The following is a 19,886-nucleotide window of genomic DNA, read 5'->3' as shown; positions in this document are numbered from 1 at the left end:
GGGTCTCTTTGCTGCATTGCCAGTTTTCCTCTCATTTATGTGAGCTGAGTTTTTTGACTGCTGAATTCCAAATGAACACTGCATCAGTGAGCTAATGTGAGAGCTTTTGGGGCATTGTACCCTTAGACACTGAAAAACATTTTGTACTGAATAGTGACAAGGCAGCAGTCAGTCAGGCTCATTTATAAACGCAGTGAGTTTTATCTGCTATGCAGTGCAATTTGGGCTTATGAGACTCTTTCAGCTTTGTCCTCACGTCGAGGTTATTTGATGAGTGCATGGATCTGTGACTGAGAAGATGCAAAGATAAAGAACGAACCCACCCTTTAATGTCAAGACCATTGTCATTGACTTCAACAAGCTAGCAATCACCCTAGATCAATACAGTGTAGGCACTGTATTTTCTGTATTCAGATGGTTCAGTGTCATCCCATGAGTACTGCTGTCCTGCATCTGGTGTTCCCTTCACCTCAATCTGTTTACTACCACTTTGTAGTTCTGAAAGGAAGCTTAAAGCCCCTGTCCCTCTTTTTACATGAAGTAAACTTCTAACAGGTATTATCTGTGATGTGCCAGCCATGGTTCTGTACAGTCACAAAAGGAAGTGAATGCCCCCATGTGTCACAAATGGTCTTCAAAAAGCCTGTGGCTCTGCTTAAGATTGGAATATCAATGTGGGTTTCAGCAACATGGAGATTCCCATTTATTTCCCAGCTACAGCTAGTGAAACCATGACAAGGTATGCACTGATACAGCTCCCAGAACTGCACAGAACAACCTGGGCTCTGAATGTTAGAGTAGTTTTTTTTTTAATCAGACTTAACACAAGAAAATAATGTAGTATTTCTCTTCTTTCCCTCCAAGACTTGTATTACTTTCTGCTAGCCCCAACACTTTGCTACCAGCTGAATTTCCCACGGCTAAAACAATGCAGATATGGCTACATCATTAAAAGGCTGCTTGAAATGGTAAGAAAACGGCACTGCATTTAAACCTGTCAGCTTCTGAGACCCTCCTTGAATAATAGCAATTGTCATTTTAAATGATGAGATTCACAGTACAGTTGGCCTATGTTCCCTTGGATGCTGATGTAACAGCTGTGTGTCAAACATTGCCTTATCACACAGGCATGTTTTCCCTGATATTTGAGGGAAAAGAAGGAAGTTATTTCTGATATTTTAAAATGATTTTCTTAGGTCTGTGGGGTCCTGAAGGAGTAAACAAATGTCCTGCAGACTGTATGTGCACTTTGCTAAAAATGCAATAGTCACCATAGCTGTCTGCAGCTGCTTTCAATGTTGATACAATTGTGCTGTTAAATCATGCACATTTCAGACATCATATAGTGATGTTTTACTAATCATGGGGATTTTACACAGTCCTTTCTAATCCCTCTCTCCTTTTTTAGGAAGTTGGGATTTGGTCATCATAGATTAACCTTTAAAGGGGCTCTTGTGAGAACTGACCTAGAGGTGATGTGAAGTGTATGGGACTCTCACCTCCTGCCAGTAAATGAGACCAAATTAAGCCCCCTAGTCTAGCCACTCATTGCAGAGCCATTGGTCCAGCAAGGCAAGGCTGTGTGTGGTCCGTTGTCAGTGTGGGCAACGTGCATGGTGGATTCCCCGAAACGCTGATGATGAGCAGGGCCCTTGCATTAAGATGTTGACATCTTATATTAGAGTGAGTAATGTGCTGGGACACATGCCAGCTTCCAAGACCTTCACAGGAAGGCTGCAGCGTAAGCAATTTCAGTGTCAGGTAATTGTGCTTGAAGACAGTGTGGTGGTTGTGGTATACAAATGCAAAATAGATGGAGATATGGAGTGATGCCTGAGGATGTGGTGACTTTAACATGATTAATGAAGGACGTTGAAGTCGTGTCATGTTTTATTTGCAGGTATTTCTCTTTCACCTCATGCTGGGGCTAATTCAGCAGGTATTGGTTTTTTTGTTTAATATTAAAACCCAGGGATTCGTTGTCCCATATAACAAGGACTGCTGGGATGCAGTTATTACCATTTAACGCTATAAGCTAGTTCACAGAATCACAGAACGGCCAAGGTTGGCAGGGACCTCTGGAGATCATCTAGTCCAACCCGCCTGCTCAAACAGGGTCATCTACAGCACATTGCACAGGATCACGTCCAGGCGGGTTTTGAATATCTCCAGGAAAGGAGATGCCACAACCTCCCTGGCCAACCTGTTCCAGTGCTCAGTCACCCTCACAGTAAAGAAGTTTTTCCTCAGGAAAAAAAAAAACCCTCAGTTATGACTGACCTGCACCACTTTATTCTCTTTATTGAATAAAGTACCTGTGCGTCTGCCTTAATGCTTATGCAGTGCAAAACCAGCTCACTTTATCATGTCTATACTTATCCCGATCCACTTAAACATACATATCCCTATCTACTTATCTGTATCTACTTAAACAGCAATTCAGAATTCCAGTGCCTGCTTAGTGTGAAGAAAGAAAGAGAAGGCACTGGGATGAAGGAATGGAGAATTTTCAGCTTCCCTGTGCATCCACTGCCTTTCTCGTTTTATTTTATGGCCTACTGGATGACCACTTGTATCTCTGGGTCTGAGTTTCCTCTCCCCTGTAAAAGGCTGTAAGTTTTTAAGGTATTGTGGGCTCTGCAGAAGACAAGCTTTGTAGCTATGTTAATACAAATATTTCTTGCCAATGCTTCCCTTGACATCAGCTCGATCTCCCAGCAGCTGTCACTTGGCTTATTCAGGATCCACTGCAGGTTTTCTCCAGAATCCTTTGTGCCCGCAGTGGTGGCAGCTGAGAACAGTAAAGGGAGATTTAGTCAAAGAAGATTTTTTTGGTGGTATCAAGTGAATTTTTTGTTCCAGTATAAGTATGGAGTAGTCCTTACAAAGCCCTCACTATAGTAAAGTACTTAAAATAGTTATCTCTGCAAGCTATTTACCTAAGCTAGCAGCCTTTTGCACACAATAGGATACACTGTGGAGGCGCCTCTCTGTTGATACCTCTCAACAGAGTTATTTTTGTGCCTTTGTCTCCCAGCTGGAGAAGGCTGGAGGACTTTGTCCTGCTACCCTTGGCTTATCCCACTCATACAGTGGGGTTTCGAGCTTGGCTGCCTGTCTGAAGGACGGTGAAGGCGTTACAGCTGTCCTCGTTGCTAAGCGGAGAGCAGCCCGTTGGTCATCTGCTGCTGGAGCACACTTGTTTGCTGGTGCTGGTCTGTATGGGCTCATATGCTACAGAGGCTGCAGCTGTGTTTTTTAATTATAGCAGACACAAAATAATGAGTGACTTTACAGGGCCTTCCAATCAGAACTGTATGTACCTTCATTGCTCTCTATTTATTTTTTCTTTCAGTGGATTGTACCAAATATACATAAATCAATGAAGCCCATAAATGTAAGCAAATAATACCAGTTTATTTTCTTTGACCATATTCTACTTCACATTGTTGCTAGAGATAATGTTTTAATTTATTTTATTTATTTCTGCAGGAAATAGAGTCTACCTTGCTTACCGAATACATTTTGAAATTAGCGGTAAGGTCAATCTACGTGCTTGTTGTTCAACAGCTAGTCTGATGCATGCTCGTTAGAGACTTCACCTTGCAATATAAAACAAAGCAGGTTGGGGAATGCAAGCATGTTAGTTCTGTTCCCTTCTTAATCTGTCAAATACCATTGCCCTTCATGGTAGCATTCCTGAAATGCCTTCATGCAAAATACCAATATCAAAGCCAATGGATTTCATGGAGTTTCTGCTTAGTGTCTCTTTTGAGGATCATAACTGTACTTTGGGTATGGCATCTTATCAGTTTTGACAGGGGGTTGGATAAAAAGGGCTTGGAGAGGTTTCAGTATTTTGTACGTCATACTAGAAAGGCTTTTTCAGAGAGGAATATTTTACAGTGTTTCTTAAAGTTTGACTCTACAGTCACTTGATCTGCCATGGAAGTTAATTCCCTAGCTTGACAGTAGTTTGTTTCCAGCTCGTCCCAGGCTTCATTTTGGGCTTTTCAATTGTCTCCTGGAAGTGTAGTTGTTTGGTGCTTTGGGGGTCAAAGTACAATTTCTGATGCAGCAGTTCTCTATGCATTGTGCTGATCATAAGGAGTGAGGCCGTAAACTGCCTTGTATAAACTGGGCAGCAGCAGCCTGTACCAGCTGGAGCCTATGCCCTGTATTCACAGCCATCTTCATACACTGAATTATGGCGACCCAGCCAGGAAAAGAGTACTGCATAGACTCAGGGCTGAGAAGAAAGGACAGCATTCCTTAGAGAGAAAATTGCAACACTGATTTAGCAGCCATGCCACTTCCCCAAATACTTATGCAGGAAGACCCATCTCATTCCTGAGAGAACCTTATACGTTCTTTTTCTCTTCCCTGTATTAGTCTGCCCCCTCCTTTTCTACTTGCAAAGCCTCTCAGCGGTTCTTCTGCTGCAGGCCTCAGTTTCCTTGGATCTGTGACCATCACATCCTAATTTATGAACAACATTGCTGCTCAGGAGGAGTAAGGGATCTGCTGCTGCTGCACCTCTCAGCCCTATCAACCTTTATGGCACTTGATTGCCCTCCCAGTGATTCGTATTATTTTAAGTGGGCTTGGGCCCAGACTCAACAATCAATTTAATCTCCAAACTTCCTACTGAAATTAATGAACTGCAACATTCATGTTGACTCTAGTGGGATATATCTCTTGTGATTCATTCATTGCTCTTTTCTGTATCTAAATCTTTTCCATGCTATCAAACCTGTACAGGGCTTGAACTTGGCCTGGCTCTGGCTTCCCTGCTTATTGCATGCTACTTTTTGCACATCTGCTGAATTGTTAAATTCTCTGACATTTGTAAAAGAATATGAACAGCTCGGATTCTGCTCAGGGCCTAGCTTTGAACGCATACAGAACTCCATGCAGACTGCCTATAACGTGGGGCTGCTGGGCACTAGCTTCTGGGAAGACTCATTTACACACATTTATAAATAGCCTGGATAGAGCCCTTACACATCTGCCTGTATTCTTGGGTATTTCCACTTTTTACATCCATATATGAAGATAGAAGCAATGGGCACTGTAAGTTTGCAGTGGGCTTTGGAGTTGTAAATCGTCAGTGAACAAGCCGTGTTCATCTTAGGGAAGCAGGTGCCACTGGTGATTTGTACATTTTTTCCCCCACGCTCTTGCACATCACTATCAAGACGTGAATTGATTTGCTTTTGTGTGCAGATGGGATTCAATGGTGCTGGGATTCTCATCATACTCATTTTTTCACAACTGATTTTCATCTGATTTCCTTTGCTGTGCCGGCCTGCCTTTCAGGCTGTGCTCGTATGGTGAATCACAATGCCGACAAAATCCAGGCCTTTCATCGCCTGAGTGTTGAGCCGGGTGCTGTTGGCTATTACATCCATCAACAGGTTTTCTGACAGCACAGTTAACCATGAATGTCAGGCAGGAGAAGCGAGAAGACTCTTGTCCAACATCAGTGTCGAGAAGTGGCTTTTGCCATTTGGTGCTTTCTCAAACTATTATTCTTAGAGTGAGGATCTGGCCAGAAGTGTTTCCTGTCATAAATTTAGCTAGCTTTTTCCTTAGCGCTAGCTCAGTCGCTTTCTTTAATCTTCTTGAGACGTACAGCAGAGGACCCTGCCCATCTCTGAGGTGTCTCAGAGGACAGCTTTCAACCCAAGTTTGAGGTGGATTCTCTGAAAACCTGAGTTTAACACCCAAAGGCCCAACACCCTCACTTGCTTTTGCAGTGAAACATTATAAAGCCCATTATAAAATAGGCTTTATACTCTTTCTTATATTCTCTTTCTTGTATCACCAATGAAGGTATATAGCATCTTTAGTCTCATATAACTGTGTTACATGAGGAGTCACAGGAGACTTGTGACTGTATGATACTGATGTATTTAAAATGTTAACAACTTTTGTATGCAGGCATGGACCAAGTTGGTAATATTCACTGAAGGTAGTGCTGTGATTAATTCACCAGCATTTCTATACTGTAGCTCCTGTGTTTGCCTTTATCTAGTTCAGTTAATGAGGACTTTTTTTTTTTTTTTTTTTACTTAAGATAACAAATGCACACGCATGTGCTGTCTCTGCAGGGCATCCTCCCTTGTTCGTACGTGGAATAGGGGGCTAAGGAACGTGAGCAGAGACCAAAGAAGCCATGTTTCCTTAAGGGCTCTCTGTTTCTCATTCTCTCAGTCCCAGCATCATCTCCTTACACACCACAGACCCATATAGCTTTGCAATTTACTCCTGGTACCTTGCCCTCTATTGGTCTGTGAGATTATTTATATCCAAATAATTTATTTGTCGCCTTTTATATTAACAGCATATTTAAAAGATTCTCTCAGTGCTTGGCCTGCAAATGGATGGTTTAAATCAAGCTGAGGTAGATCTCTCTCTAAGAACAGTTGTATCAGATTATAGTCAAACTGTGCTGAAACAGTGGAATTGAACCAAGAGGGAAGAGTTTATTTTATTGTCTGTTTCTCCTATAGGTGCCAAATCATTTCGTCTGGCTGATATTTTTTTATTGGTACTTTCACTCCTGCCTCAATTGCCTTGCAGAATTGCTACGATTTGGAGATCGGCAATTTTACCTAGACTGGTGGTAAGGTGTCTTTCACCTCCTGTAGAAAGAGTGTGCTGCAGCTTAGTGTAGCCTAATTTAGGTATGTTAAGAACTGTGAAATAGTTTTCAAAGAATAACACTGATTAGCTGGTAACACATCTAATTTGACAAGTCTCTAGCATGACTGAATGCTGTCTTAGAATTTAACCAGTCAGGTTCGTTGGGTAATCCATGTTTGGCAAAAACAAGATAAGGCTTTCCGAAAACAAGGTCACAGTCCCTGCCTACCTCCCATTTATGACTGTCATTTACACCTTCGTGGAGAGGGCAGTGAACATTACCACCAGTGTGACAATGATTTTATACCTATTTTGGTATAAATGACTGTAACTGATATACTTTGTTCACATTAGGAATAAACATTAACTTTTGCTTTCACCACTGTTTCTTTAGAAACAGACACTTGATTTACTCAAGTAAGGTATGGACAGGATCCAAATCAGATCTTTACCTATTTTGGCTTGACATATAATCCGGCATCTAAAATTATTTTAGCTTCTGTTTCTTGTTTCCATTCCCATCCCCACACAAGGAAATGGATCTGTGAAAACAAGTACCAGAAGACTCTAAATGACATTTATGTTTTCAGTCTTTGCTGGATTTTCTGTAATCTGAGCTCCTTTTCCCGTGTAGTTGGCTAAGAGAAGCTAGACATCTTGGTATCAATAACAAATGACACAGAGTCAGTAGCTAGGCAAAAATGAATGTACATCCAGCTATTGATTGCCTGGCTAGAAGTCATTCAGAAGCCTGCTGAACTCCACATTGAGAAAAAAAAACACTTTTAATAAAAAGGAAAAAGCAAACCTTAAAACAACACTTTCAGAAAATATTTTCTAGGAGTAGCTGAATTCCTTATACTCTTATTTTTTTAGCCAGTAAAACCACATGCCCTTATACATGTTAATACTATGTACACATATATGAATAAATATATAGTGTATTTACACAGTATTTACATACCTACTTGCATATATAAATCATCAAATTATTGTATTAATAAAAATCTATTAAAATTTTAAGTGTTGATGGCACAGAAGTTACAGTCTGGGTTTCCACGGAGAACAGGAACATGCATGTATGAACCTAAAAGTGAAACAAGATTTGCAGTGGGTTAAAGGATTCTTTTTTTGACCTGAAATATATATGGACATTTAGGAAGACATGATGTTGATAAAGATGATTTTAGCCTCTCAAGTAACAGCCCCTCTGAATGTCTGACTTCAGTTTGAAATGCTCACGTCTGGAGGAGTCAGGTCATGGGTGACTGACACCGGTTCGCCTGTTGTGGTTCCCATAGACACCTTGAAGTAGGGTGTGCCTTGCTGGAACAGGTTCGGAGCAGAGACAGATAATATTGCATGAGTCAAGAATTCAGTCCTTTACTTTTTAACTTCATTACAAAATCGTAAAATACATTCTAACATGTTAATATGTAATGCTAATATTTTAATATTACTTCATATGAAATGCAAAAATCAGCTAGAGATGCAGCAGGTGACACTCCAGTGCAAGGTGCAGGTCAGACTGCCCACCCTGACCTGGCACCCTGATTTTAGAGCAGACACAGGACACGAGGAGCTCTGTGCCAAGGAAATTGGTCAACAGGGGTGCTGCACAGCACGATTTAGGCTGTGTCATTGTAGTTCTCTTCTCTTCCAAGGTTCAGTGAGGAGCTCTGTGTCCTTGCCCTATCCTCTATGCCAAAAAGATATCAAGGGTTAAAAGTCTCTGCTCTCCAGGGATGTTCACTAATAGAGCACTCTCCAGCTGGCTGCCAGTGACTGATTTTTAAAAATAACCAAAACATAGGAGGTCACAGAATCTATTAACCCAGGAAATGTTGTTATCCCTAGAACAACAAACATTTTATGAGCTAAATTACAGCTTTGACAACAATATATTTAGAAAATAATGAATCAAGTCCCAAAAGTCATGAAGCTGGCTTAGAAATCATAAAGATCTTTTTTTCAGCAGGCTGTAGCTTTTTAAAATATTCTTCTGATGTCTGACTCTTTAGAGTTCACAATGTTCAGGTTTTTCACAAAGGGCAGATTTTTTTTTCTTTTCTCTAGTGAAACATCACTCCAGAGCTGGCTCTAAGGAAGCCAGTAGATATTACGAGATGAAACCATGCCATGATCTTCTAAGTCCCGATTTTTAATTATTAAGACAGTATAAGTTAAATGTAAGTTACCAATATGGACACGGCATTTAAGAGAACTGCAAAATTACCGTCCCTGGAGTGTAACCAGGAGATGCTCCGTCGGATGTTTCATCCTCTTTGACGGATGAAAGCGTTGTCAGGAAGATGAAATGTTTATATCCTGGCAGAGTCAATGATAAGGCAATGTGTGCTGGTATCTCTCATCAGTCAGACATTTGTTACCTTGACTGACTGACTGTTCCAGTTCTCTCAGACTGCCAATGCTTTAAAAGGGAAATCAGGAACGGTGCCATTCAGATTACAGACTGCTCAAATGTTCAACCTGATCTTATCGTCTGCTGCACGGCACTGAACATACATCATGGACCAGGCGAACAGTAGGTTAGGTGTGGAGTCTGGCAGAGGAGGTTTCCTTTAGTCCTCCTGATAAATATCTACAGGTAGCAGCTAATCTCTGCAACGCTTTCCTACACTCAGTTTCGCTGAAATCAACAGCTGCTGCCTTTCTGGGGCTCTCCGTCTGTACTCAGAACTTCAGTCACACATTTATAATTAAGCCTGAAACTCCCTCACAGCTGACAAGGGCCAAAAATAATTTATCAGCTGTAAGTTTGGTGATTTAGCACATCAACATTGTATGCGTTATCATGTCTTTGAGGTCATGGTCTCTAAATTCTAAATGTGGAAAAATGTGGAGTACTGCTCACATTCAAATTGGCAGCCTGTGTGAGTACATGGAGCATCCACTTTGGGTTATTTGGCCCCACTGCCCCAAACGAGCGTTGTCTTCATTTCAGACTCCAAGGGTGACAGGGAATCCAGTTTTCTTACGATAAGATTTTCAGTTGTGCTGTGATAACCAGCCCGAATGCAATTTGATACACCTTTACCTCACCCATGGGGAAGGATGTCTGTGTGGTAGGATGGGTGCATGGTGCCTCTCGCGTTATAAAAAGACGACTGGTTCTACTCCTTCTGTCCTTGCAGGAATGCAGACTCAGTCTTACAGTTCTGGTCCAGATGGAATATCCCGGCTCACAGATGGCTAGACAGGTACAACACTGCCTTCTGCACTTTCCAGTTAACATGCGCTGTATTTGAAAGATGAACCATCACTGCTGGGGAATCAATAGCATTAATAATAATAATCTTTTTTGAAGGATTAACTTGCTCAGAATATGTCTGTCTGTCTCCTGTATGGCCCCAAAAATTTGGCTGGCTTGCAATTTAACTCTGAGGCATTGTAATTAAACCTTGACATTTAAAGTAATTAATTAGCGAGCTTTACATGTTAGTGTAGTCTCAAAGGAATAGCAGGGTGCTGACTGAAATGAATAAACTTTGTTAATTTAACAGCTTCAAAGTTGCTGTAAGCATGTAGTTTGTACTGCTGGGAATGGTCTCTTCAGAAATAGTATTGTAGCCCCTGTAAGCTAAATCTTAGCCTTCCTCGGGGGAGGGATCTAAGCAGAAAATCACACTGCAGAAAACTATGAGGGCAGGAATCAGGACTCCTATCAGGGAATAAATGCTTCTTGTGTCACCCACTCTACTTCTTCACGCCAAAATCTTGGAAAAGTCCAGGAAGCCCAGGCTGTGAGCATCTCTATGACCTGGCTAGGAAGGAGGCAGATTCCAAGGAATTCCTTAATATTTCAGCTGGAAGGTGGCTCCTATAAAACTATAAATAGACAGAAAATGTTCCTTTCCAGCAGTGCCTTTGGGAGGCTGTTTTTATGGCATTTCCCATGCAGATTCGGAGAGTTAAAGAATGCCTATGCATTTCAGCCCAAAAGCTTCCAGGAGAAAGCAGCAGTCACCTGCCACCCCAGTGAAAGCCTGTGAGTTGGACACAAATCAGCTTTGCTCCTGCTTGGCTGCTGAGCAAAGTGAGAAAGGCAGCAGTGTAAGAACTGAGCCTTTTAAGTGAAGAGATCAGGACTGGCAACATTCATGACTCTCTGATACTGACTTCCACCTCTACAAAGTCGCAGGCATTTTCTGGAGGATCCTTGTGTCTGTCACCTCCCGACAGACAAAAGCTATTGCTGAGCTTTAAAAAAGTAGTTCATAAAATTAGGCTCCTTAGGCTACCTAAATAGGTAGACACATAAATGGCCTGGTTTTGATTTTTAAATAAACTCCTCAGCTATTTTTATGGCATCCACAAAGTACTCGGCACTCCTGAAAACCAGAAGCAGGTTGCTGGTTTTCAGTGCCCTTGGTAGGGACAAAGAGCCTAACTTAAAAATGATCATTTTTTTGTAATATCTCACCCTTCTTTATGAATAGCTTTCTAATGTGTGTGCAGTAAAAGATGCAAAGGAAGGGTTAAAACCCATCCTGTATGGAAGCACACAGGATCCTGGGCAGCCTGTGAAGGTTTAGACTTAATTTCATGGCAGCATACCTACCCAGCAGCTCAGAGCAGCCTCTTCTTCCCCAGTTCCATCAGTCACTACCAAGATTTTAGATCAAGGTGAGAATGAACAGTGTTTCTGCAAGTCACTGTAGCTCTTCTGTGAGCTGCTGCTTTCACTTATTTGTGTGCATGTTTGGAGCGACTCCTTTGGCTTTGGTGGCTGATTGATATAAACCCCATTATCTTGCTCTGTGTGATTAATCCTGATGTTAATGACTAGCAGTGCACGGGGAACAATTTATCAAGCTTCTTCACATTGTTCTGTGCTGTGTAAATAGACACGTCTACAAGCCCTTACTGCATCACGGTTATGACAAGTGGCAGGCCCGACTGGCTGTGTTTCTACTCTCTGCATGTTTCTTCGAGGTAGGTCACAGTAGCAGCCATCACGGCATACTTAGCTGATGCTGCCAGAGACTTTCAGTCACTTAAACTCATAGCTTTAAGAGAGACTTCTGAGATTTTGAGAGTTGCTCTAGTTGCTTACAGATCCCAATCCAAGCTGGATGTCTTGTGCTGAGACCAGCATCTAGACTAAAGGACTAAGGTTTGAGGTTGAGTTAGATAGCAAATAGTTTTGAATACTGATGTAAGTTCAAGTGAGAGGAGTCACATTGCAAAATAGCACTAGAGCTTCACAAACTGATTAGATTAGCACCCCAGCATGCTTGTATTAACAGTGCTGAGTGGTTGGGTCCCCACTGCATTACTTACGCTTGAGTGCGTGCAGTTCTTGACCTTCCATCTGCCCTCGCTGTCAGCCTGCTAGCTTGAGTTTAGAGTAAACCTTAGGTCAAGCTAGAAATTTCAACGGTTAGGGGAGACACCTCCAGCTGATCTTTGAAGAAAAGCTTTTAGTTTCCCAGGAAATAGGAAACAGTGGCTGCAAACAGCATGGAGTCAGATGAAAGGGGGGAGTATGTCTGGGAGTATGTCAGTCTTTCATGTCTCCAGGCATCCTGCAGGTTTGGAAATGGCAGAAGAGCTCACTTCCCACAGAGATTAGGGATATATCACCCAGGCAAATTTAGGAGCCTCTCTTGTCCTCAGATCCATGATGCAGAGTAACTGGGCATAGCCGAGGATGGAGGCAGAAACTGGAAGAGTCATCACTCTGTATGGCATCTCCTCTTCTCAGGACAGCAGGCTCTGTAGCACAGAATATACTGTCACTTAATGCCAAGAACATTACTTTGTGGCTTCCAGACATTGCTATGAGGAACCTCTGGAAAGCCAGTGGGCCTCTATCCAAGACAGGGACTGGAGTGTCGATATACTCCTGATTCTTGCCATTTAGATACCAAAGTGATGGGAGCATCAGATGAACAAAGCTCACGCTTAGGACAGAAGTCTTGGCTGTCCTGCTCTGTTTTGCTCCGCTCCCTAGGAACAGGGTCATGGCCTGGTGGCTTGTCAGAAGCTGTGACTCTCAAGGCTTTCTTTCCCCTTTTGAATTCCTTTGAACTTAAGTTTGACTCCTATATGAAGAAAAACTGTCAATGAAGTTTCACCAGCACTGGGCCCTTCATGCTCTACTACCCCTTACTTATTGTACAGAGCAAAATACAAGATACGATCACACAGACCAGTGCATGTCAGACTCTTGATCTTGTCTTTTCCAGTATCTAATCGCCATCCCATTGAAGATGTTCCGGTTTTGGATGTTTATTGTTATGCTCTCTCAGGTATGGGAAGACATTGACACTAAAATGAAGAATCTGCTGGCAGACCTAAATCTGTCAGAGCACTGCTCACAAAACTCTTGGTACTGTTATTTTAATGATATTTAACAAGTAAAGCACAAGGATTGTAGTTTTAAGCTAGCAATTAAAGCCATCAATTTTGACTTTCTGGCATGTATAAGACAGGCAAGACTGTAAATGATGGGTTTCAAAATGGACCGCTCCATGGCAATATAATTCTTGGTGGGTAGTGAAGAGCCTCCTTCATTCCTGTCACAAAAAATAAGCCATGCATCCAGACTCCTCCATTTGTAAATCCATCAAGAAAACGTATCCTCATTTTTGGGGAGTTTTGTGTACTGTCTACAATCACTAGAGAGGTGAGAAAAAATAAACCAGATCTTTGAGTCATTTATACCTGAACTTGTCAAATCTTTCTCAGCAAATGAGAACAGAGTCCAAAGGGTTTTGTAACTAGCCCTATGAGGATGGAGATCCCCCATCTAGATCACCCCCTCTGTGCTAAGCCTGCCACTAATTTGAAAGCTTTTGAGCATTGTTAGGGGGCAGATTTCCTCAGTGTAATGACCTAACACTGATGGTCTCTGAATGCAAAACACATTGCCTTCTCAAATCCTTTCCATCTAATCTCTTTCAGCCTTTAAAAATCATTTCAAAATCTTTCCATTCCTATGGTGCCTGTAAGTTTGGCAACTCTTGGCTCTGCATATATGACCCTTTCTTTCTCTTTCTGTGCTAGCCTACTAAGATTTTAGCAGGTGGTCCCATTAATGGGGTTTTTAATTGTTTTATTATGAAGCGCAAAGGCCCAGAGCCCTTTGGCAAGGGCACCCCTAGAAATAAATTGAGTCATCATCCTTATAATAGAAAAACAAATTCAGTATGGATCTGCCCTCTAGTTAAGGGCACACATATCCCTTAGAGAATGGTATGAATGACCAACCAGACTTTTATTAGTGACTGCTGTTTGCTTTTCCCTACAGATCCCACTGTCTTGCTTGCTGAAATGGCTTTTTGGTGGCAGCTACGGTAATATCCTCATGTGGATCAGCCTGGTCCTGGGGCCCCCTCTCACGGTGCTGCTGTACTTCCATGACTATTACATCCTTCACCACCGGAAGGACTCAACTTGGAGGCTGTTTTTCTTCTGACCTGCCCAGAACCTTGTTGCCCTGTACGTTCTGTCTTCCTTTCTACGCAGCAGGTGTAACAAAACATACCTTGAGATACAACCCCAAGTTTGAAGTACCCTCATCTTTAATATGGAAGGATCTACCTAGGATGTAAAACTCTATCCGGCTGCAGAGCTAAAGACAGAGAATTGCAGGCTGGCCACTATCCATATTGAAGGTTAATGAGCAGAGCAGAGTTGTGAGAGCTACAGGAATCCTTGCCTTTAGTCACCTCTCGTGTAAAAGTTTTTCTCTGCACAAGGTTCCTGGGCAATTGAGAAACAGCTCTTCCACTGAAAATTCTGCTGAATATAAATACAAGCTGTAAAAATTACTTCTTCCTATTAAAATATTGCTGTTTGTTACAACATCTCACCTGAAAAACTGATTTTAAAAAGCAGTTAAACAAATACAGTTTTCTCCCCCCACTGATTTAAATGGTAAAATTGGGTTAATGAGGAGATAATGTCAATAGAACAGAAGGCTATTGCAAGAGAACACTCTCCCACTGTTTGAAAAATACTAAGGTGAAGCAAAGACATTTCTGCTCCCAATAGGAAATTCTGAGGTTTATTAACATTTCTCCTTTCCTTTTATTCCAAGTGACCACTTTCTAGCAGGTATAATCATTTGGGCTGGTTCTGCCACCCTCACAGATGTTGAATATTTCCTCTAGTCCCTAAGCAGCCCCATTAAAACCAGCAGCACTGCTGGCAGAATACCATCGAATAGTGTAATTGAGGGTGGCAGAATTGGGGCTCTAATCAGCAGTAGGACAGTGGCTGTGGCTAATGAATGCCCAGCTGCCTCCTGCCTGCCAGCTCATCTCCCGAGGACGTGTGCCTCACCCTTCCCATGCAGAAGGACAGCGAGGCCACGGCTCAGTGGTGGGAAGTTACAGCAGCAATAACAATGCCTCTGAAGCCCTTGAGCCACAGTGTCACTGGATGCCCTGTATTGTCAAACTGTGGCTTCAGACCACCTATATCGAGCCCTGTGGGCCTGTGCTGCCTCGGCTCAGGGAAACAAGCAGCATTTGCAGGAACTAGGGTGTGGCAGCTGACTGCAGTGCAAGAAAGGTCCCTTCTCAGAAGCACATGAAGTGTGTGCTTGAGCACATCCTGAACAAGGCACAGCTATTTTACCATCTCCTTGCCTCATCCAGCGCTCCCCACATCCACCAGCGCAGCTGACTCCAGCTTCTGGCAACTGTCTTAATATTGGCACGCAAGTTGACTATGAGAAGGGTTGAGCCCTTACATTACAACAATGAGATTTGCTCTGGCTGGGAGTCCCCAAGGGAAGGGACTGCCTGTTTTCCATGTGTTTGCATGGCTCCTCACTCCTGGCTGATGCTTTTTAGACATATTGCAAAAACACGCAACAGGAACAGTGCAGTTAGGGCTGAGCTTGTCCACCCCACCTAAATTTAATAGCATCTTCAACCTAAATGTACCTTTGGCAGACTGGAGAGGGATGCAGACAAGTGCCCGAGGTGACTCAGGTCCCACGGGTGGACTTACCCCGGGGGGCTGCCTATCTCTTTGAGGACACCAGGATGATCAGGCTGCTAGCCTGGATGCCTCGGTTCAGTACTCTGAGTTAAATGGGATGAAGCCAACTTGAATGATGTGCCTGAATGAGGCACGCAGTAAGCCGTGAGTGTTGTAAGCACCAGTTCTGGATTGTTTAATTTGGCCATGCCAGCAATGACTGCTGTAATTACTGCCTCTGGAGACGAGCAGGACTGAGAGTGCCAACAGCCATGTAGATGCAATGCTGCCCACAGCTGCCTTTATCTCCTTGAATAAGCGCTGTAAATTAGGAGATGATCACTTCATGTCCTGCATACACTGCCTCAGCGGCCGGCTGGCCAGAGCTGGAATCCCTTGCAGCATCTCCGAGCAGGCAAGCACCCAAGGGTGGCCCAGTACCAACAACTCCAGCACCAGCCTCTGCTGTCTCACTGTTCTCATCACACATCGGCCCAAGCGAAGCAAGGTAGACCAAGAGACAAGCAGTGCATCTCACTGTGGGGGCCAAATTCAGTGTGACTTTGAGAAGTGCTGAGCTCCGGCATGACTGAGACTGGCTAGAGTGGGGAAAGACCAGTTCAGTACATCTTTCAAAGTCAGTAAAGTCTCTGGCGCAACTCTACAGGCAGCAGGGCTGAGCATGTCCCAGAGAGGACTTTGTGGATGGTACAAAATGTGAAGGAGCTCTTTCACCTGACGTGCTGGCTTGAGCTCAGCCCTTAGGCTGGTTCGGGGTGGGGGGAGGGGAGTCTAGCAGGTCTGTCACCAGCCTTCTCAGGCGATGCTTTCAGCAAAACCCGCAACGGTTAGAGGTTGGCTATATGCTTCAGTATTACACGAACAAGATCCTTGAACAAATACAGTCAAAAGCTTCTGAAACATTGCAGCCTCTAATAATGTGGCTCACCCTTGCTGGTGATGGATCTGCGGTCTGTTGGATGAGCTAGCCATACACAGTCTCATCTGTGCTGAACAGATAACACTGAAGGGTTGCAGCTTTAGGCTTGGACACTGCCTGCGAAAGGGTGGCTGATACTTGATCTGGCATAAAGCCTCCCAATGAAACATTAACCCACCAACATGCCTAAGCAAATCTGAGCCAGCAGAGTGAGTTTATACTGGATCAGCTCTTTTCACCATTGTTATAATGTTGAACCAAGGCCTCATTATACATCTCCTCATCTGCCTTCTATTTCTTTTACCTTCTGTCTCTTTTTTTTTTTTTTTTTTTGCTACCCCCTGTTCTCGTTGGGAGAAGAGGATAAGAGGATATCATAGAGGACAGGATTGGAAGGGATCTTAAGGTTCCAGTGGCTCCAGGGTCCTTCAAAAGGTATTGAGCCAATGCACAAAATGTCTCATGGGCCTCTCTGTGCCCTCACCATCATCAGGCTGCTCCCTGCAAACTCCATAAAGGCCAAGTAGCTCCACTGAGCTGCTGCAGCCTGTGCACCTTAGCTTCATGCATCATTGCATGAGGAACAGTGCCCTGCCAAGGCTGTTGCAGGCAGGGATAAGGAAGCAAAGTTGCCACCCAGAGATGTTTTCAAACCATGGAGCTGGCTAAACAAGCTGTGTAGCAGACCTCCTGAGCAGCAGCTGTCCTTGCCTAGGGTCGTGCATTACTTGCCACACAGTCCCAGCTCACCACCTCTGAGGAAGGCACAAACCATTGTCTCTAGGTGTTAGATGTGTTCCTCATGTGTTCTATACTTATAGAAACATGTCAATCAAGAGGAGTATGGTGGGGAGCTCATTCTGCCTTGTGTCCTGCTACGTGACCTGCCCATACCATGCATGCCTTCTCCATGGGAGCCTCCATTGCAGCCACTGCCTTCAGCACAGAACCAAAACCATCCATCATGGCACTAAAAATCTTAAGGGATTACTCATAAAGGGTTCACATTTTTTGCCTTAGAGACAGAAGTTTGAAAGCAGCAGTAGCTAAAAGTTGTTTTCCCATACAGTTCTTCGGTAATCCCTATGGAAACTGCAGGAGAAAGGTACATCCAGCCATGCATGATTTTTGGTCTTTGCTTCTTAACCAAATAGGCTTTAAACCAGGAGGCTGCCAGGAAAATTGAAACCTTCTGAAAGTCACCGAGTGACACGTACGCACCCACCACATACCCACCGGAAGACAAAGTGCATCATTCCTGCAGGGCACCCAGCTGGAAGGGGTTGGTGCCAATCTACAGGCTTCCCTGCCAACCTGAGAATAAGGGCCTCAGTGCTAAGGCCAGTGGTGAGGAGAAACACAGAATGCTGAGGAGATGTTTTAAGAGGCAGGGCACAGCCTTGTCACTGCACAATGGGAAACCAGGTTCAGAGAAGGAAGTTGGAATCATTTCTCAGACATCTCCCTATGTTCTGATAATGCAAACTTTAATCAAAGTACTGATAGTGTGGTAACTATGACACAGCCTTTGTTTTCCTAGGTGGAAAACTCAGTGGACATGTGTCTGAAGCTGCTAAGGCTGTGTTACGTGGACCGGTTTGGCTGTGGTCAATAGATTTTTATCAGATGCTTTTACTTGTTACATTTTTCTTGGCACTAGGAACAATCTAGCAAAGAATAAAAATGATGGAGCATCAGGAGACATGCAGGCTAGGAGAGCACTTGTCTGGCTGGATCCGCACAGCCCTTCCCTCCTGCACAAGGAAGGCTTTGTGCAGGCTCGTGAAAATCAACGTGTTCAGCTCTGCGTGTGCAGAGCCAGAGGCAGGCTTTGGGCTTTGTCTCTGTGCAGGATCAGGCTGGCTTCTTTAACCATGGGGCTGAAACCTTGTTAGTTCACAGGCTGTGGCCAGGCTGCCAGCGGGCCAAGGTTCATTGCAAGAGAGTTGCCCATCTCCCAGCAGCAGCAACAAGGAGGCGGCTGGTCCTTGGGGTGAAGGACGATGCTCGAGCAGGCCAAGGCAAGGGTCTAGTGCTGCCCATGGGGACTGCTGCATGGGTACTGGTATCCCCAGCCTGGCCAACGTGGTGGACCCTAGACGAGCACCATGCGGGCTGTGCTTCCAGAGGGACTGATCTTGGTTCTACCAGCACCCTGCAGTGGTCTCAGGCCGGTTGGCTTTGATCCTTGTGGATCCAGATAATGGCAAATAACTCAAGTCACACTCAGTGAGTCAGGAGAGGGCACCAATGGGTCAGTGGAGCGGCTGCCAAGCACTTTAGGCTCAGGCGGTGTCAAGTGCCGGGTACAAGCGTGATCTTTGGAAATACTCTTGCAGTGGCATCGGCATCATGCTGGAATAGCCCTGCTGGTGCCTGAGGATCAGACCCGGAGCAGCACCCCTCTCAGGGAATGCAGGGCGAAATCCACTTCTTAAAAATATTTTTCTCATTTCTTGCAGATCAAGTGGTCCCTTTTGGCACAAATGGGCTGCAAATGGGCCTGTGGATCATCAGCTGCCTCCCAGCTGATTTCCAAGGCATTTCAAACACAACATCACAAGAGCCAGGGATAATACACACGAAAGGCCCTTATCAGCAGGGCAGATAAGCACTAACAGAGAGGAGAACGCTGAATTTCTTACATGCAGGACCAGCTATATCCAGGGAGAGGAAAACAACCATCCTCTTTGTAAGGTTTCCCTGGGTGCTTCTGTCCTAAGCAGAACACAGCATAGACCCTGCCTCCAGCTAATTCTGTGTACAAGAAACATGTATTCAAAGGCTGGGAGGAAATCAGTTCAGATGACACTGCCTCCATCTATGTGAAGTTTAAACAAGTTCTTGGACCTCCATTTTCCTCCATGCATGTTGTGTAGCCTTCTCCCAGCATCACTTTCCTTCTGTTTGGCCATGCTTGTCCTCAATATCGCAGCGTGCATCCAAGGCACTGGCCTGGGTGTGCATACCCACAGCCACCATATGCCTTGCTAGGGAGAAAAGATGCCCATGGATAACCTGCACTCTGGGAGCCCCCCGCTGTGGGGAGGGCTCTTGCTGGCTGCTCCAGAGCCACCTTTGCAAGGAGGACATGCCCCATTCCTTTGGCCAGCCCTGACCACGTTTTTTCCTGGACCCAGCACCTTTGCTTTCTTGCCTCCCCCTGGCTTCTCCTTCCCAAGCTCCTTTCATCAGGGGGCCCATGGTCATTAATTAATGCATACTAGCACTACTGTCATTTCTCTTCCTTGATGGTTTTATCTTCCTCAACAGAAAGGAGGAGCTTGCATGTCCCTCACACCTCCCCACCTTCTCTATACCGCTCTCCAAAGCTGTGTCT

The 19,886-nt window shown here is 44.1% G+C and overlaps 1 protein-coding gene across 9 annotated transcripts in view; it reads left to right on the top strand.

Moving 5' to 3' along the window:
* LOC104138457 (diacylglycerol O-acyltransferase 1) overlaps positions 1 to 14,543 on the top strand; it is a 28,757-nt gene extending 14,214 nt beyond the window's left edge. For 8 of the 9 annotated variants that reach the window (XM_068955445.1, XM_068955444.1, XM_068955447.1 and 5 more), the window contains 9 exons: positions 865 to 968; positions 1,901 to 1,939; positions 3,356 to 3,397; positions 3,493 to 3,537; positions 6,516 to 6,628; positions 9,804 to 9,869; positions 11,517 to 11,604; positions 12,861 to 12,923; positions 13,925 to 14,482. In XM_068955445.1, the coding sequence (XP_068811546.1) occupies positions 865 to 968; positions 1,901 to 1,939; positions 3,356 to 3,397; positions 3,493 to 3,537; positions 6,516 to 6,628; positions 9,804 to 9,869; positions 11,517 to 11,604; positions 12,861 to 12,923; positions 13,925 to 14,092 (728 nt within the window). In that variant the 3' untranslated portion in view covers positions 14,093 to 14,482. Of the gene's footprint in view, positions 1 to 864; positions 969 to 1,900; positions 1,940 to 3,355; positions 3,398 to 3,492; positions 3,538 to 6,515; positions 6,629 to 9,803; positions 9,870 to 11,516; positions 11,605 to 12,860; positions 12,924 to 13,924 lie in introns of all 9 variants that reach the window. The other variant, XM_068955450.1, reaches the window with a different exon arrangement.
* The last annotated feature ends 5,343 nt before the right edge of the window (positions 14,544 to 19,886 follow it).

Source organism: Struthio camelus, chromosome 10, assembly GCF_040807025.1.
Source record: "Struthio camelus isolate bStrCam1 chromosome 10, bStrCam1.hap1, whole genome shotgun sequence".
Lineage (NCBI taxonomy): Eukaryota > Metazoa > Chordata > Aves > Struthioniformes > Struthionidae > Struthio > Struthio camelus.
The sequence above is the reverse complement of the archived record's forward strand: the minus strand, read 5'-3'. Positions and strand labels throughout refer to the sequence as shown.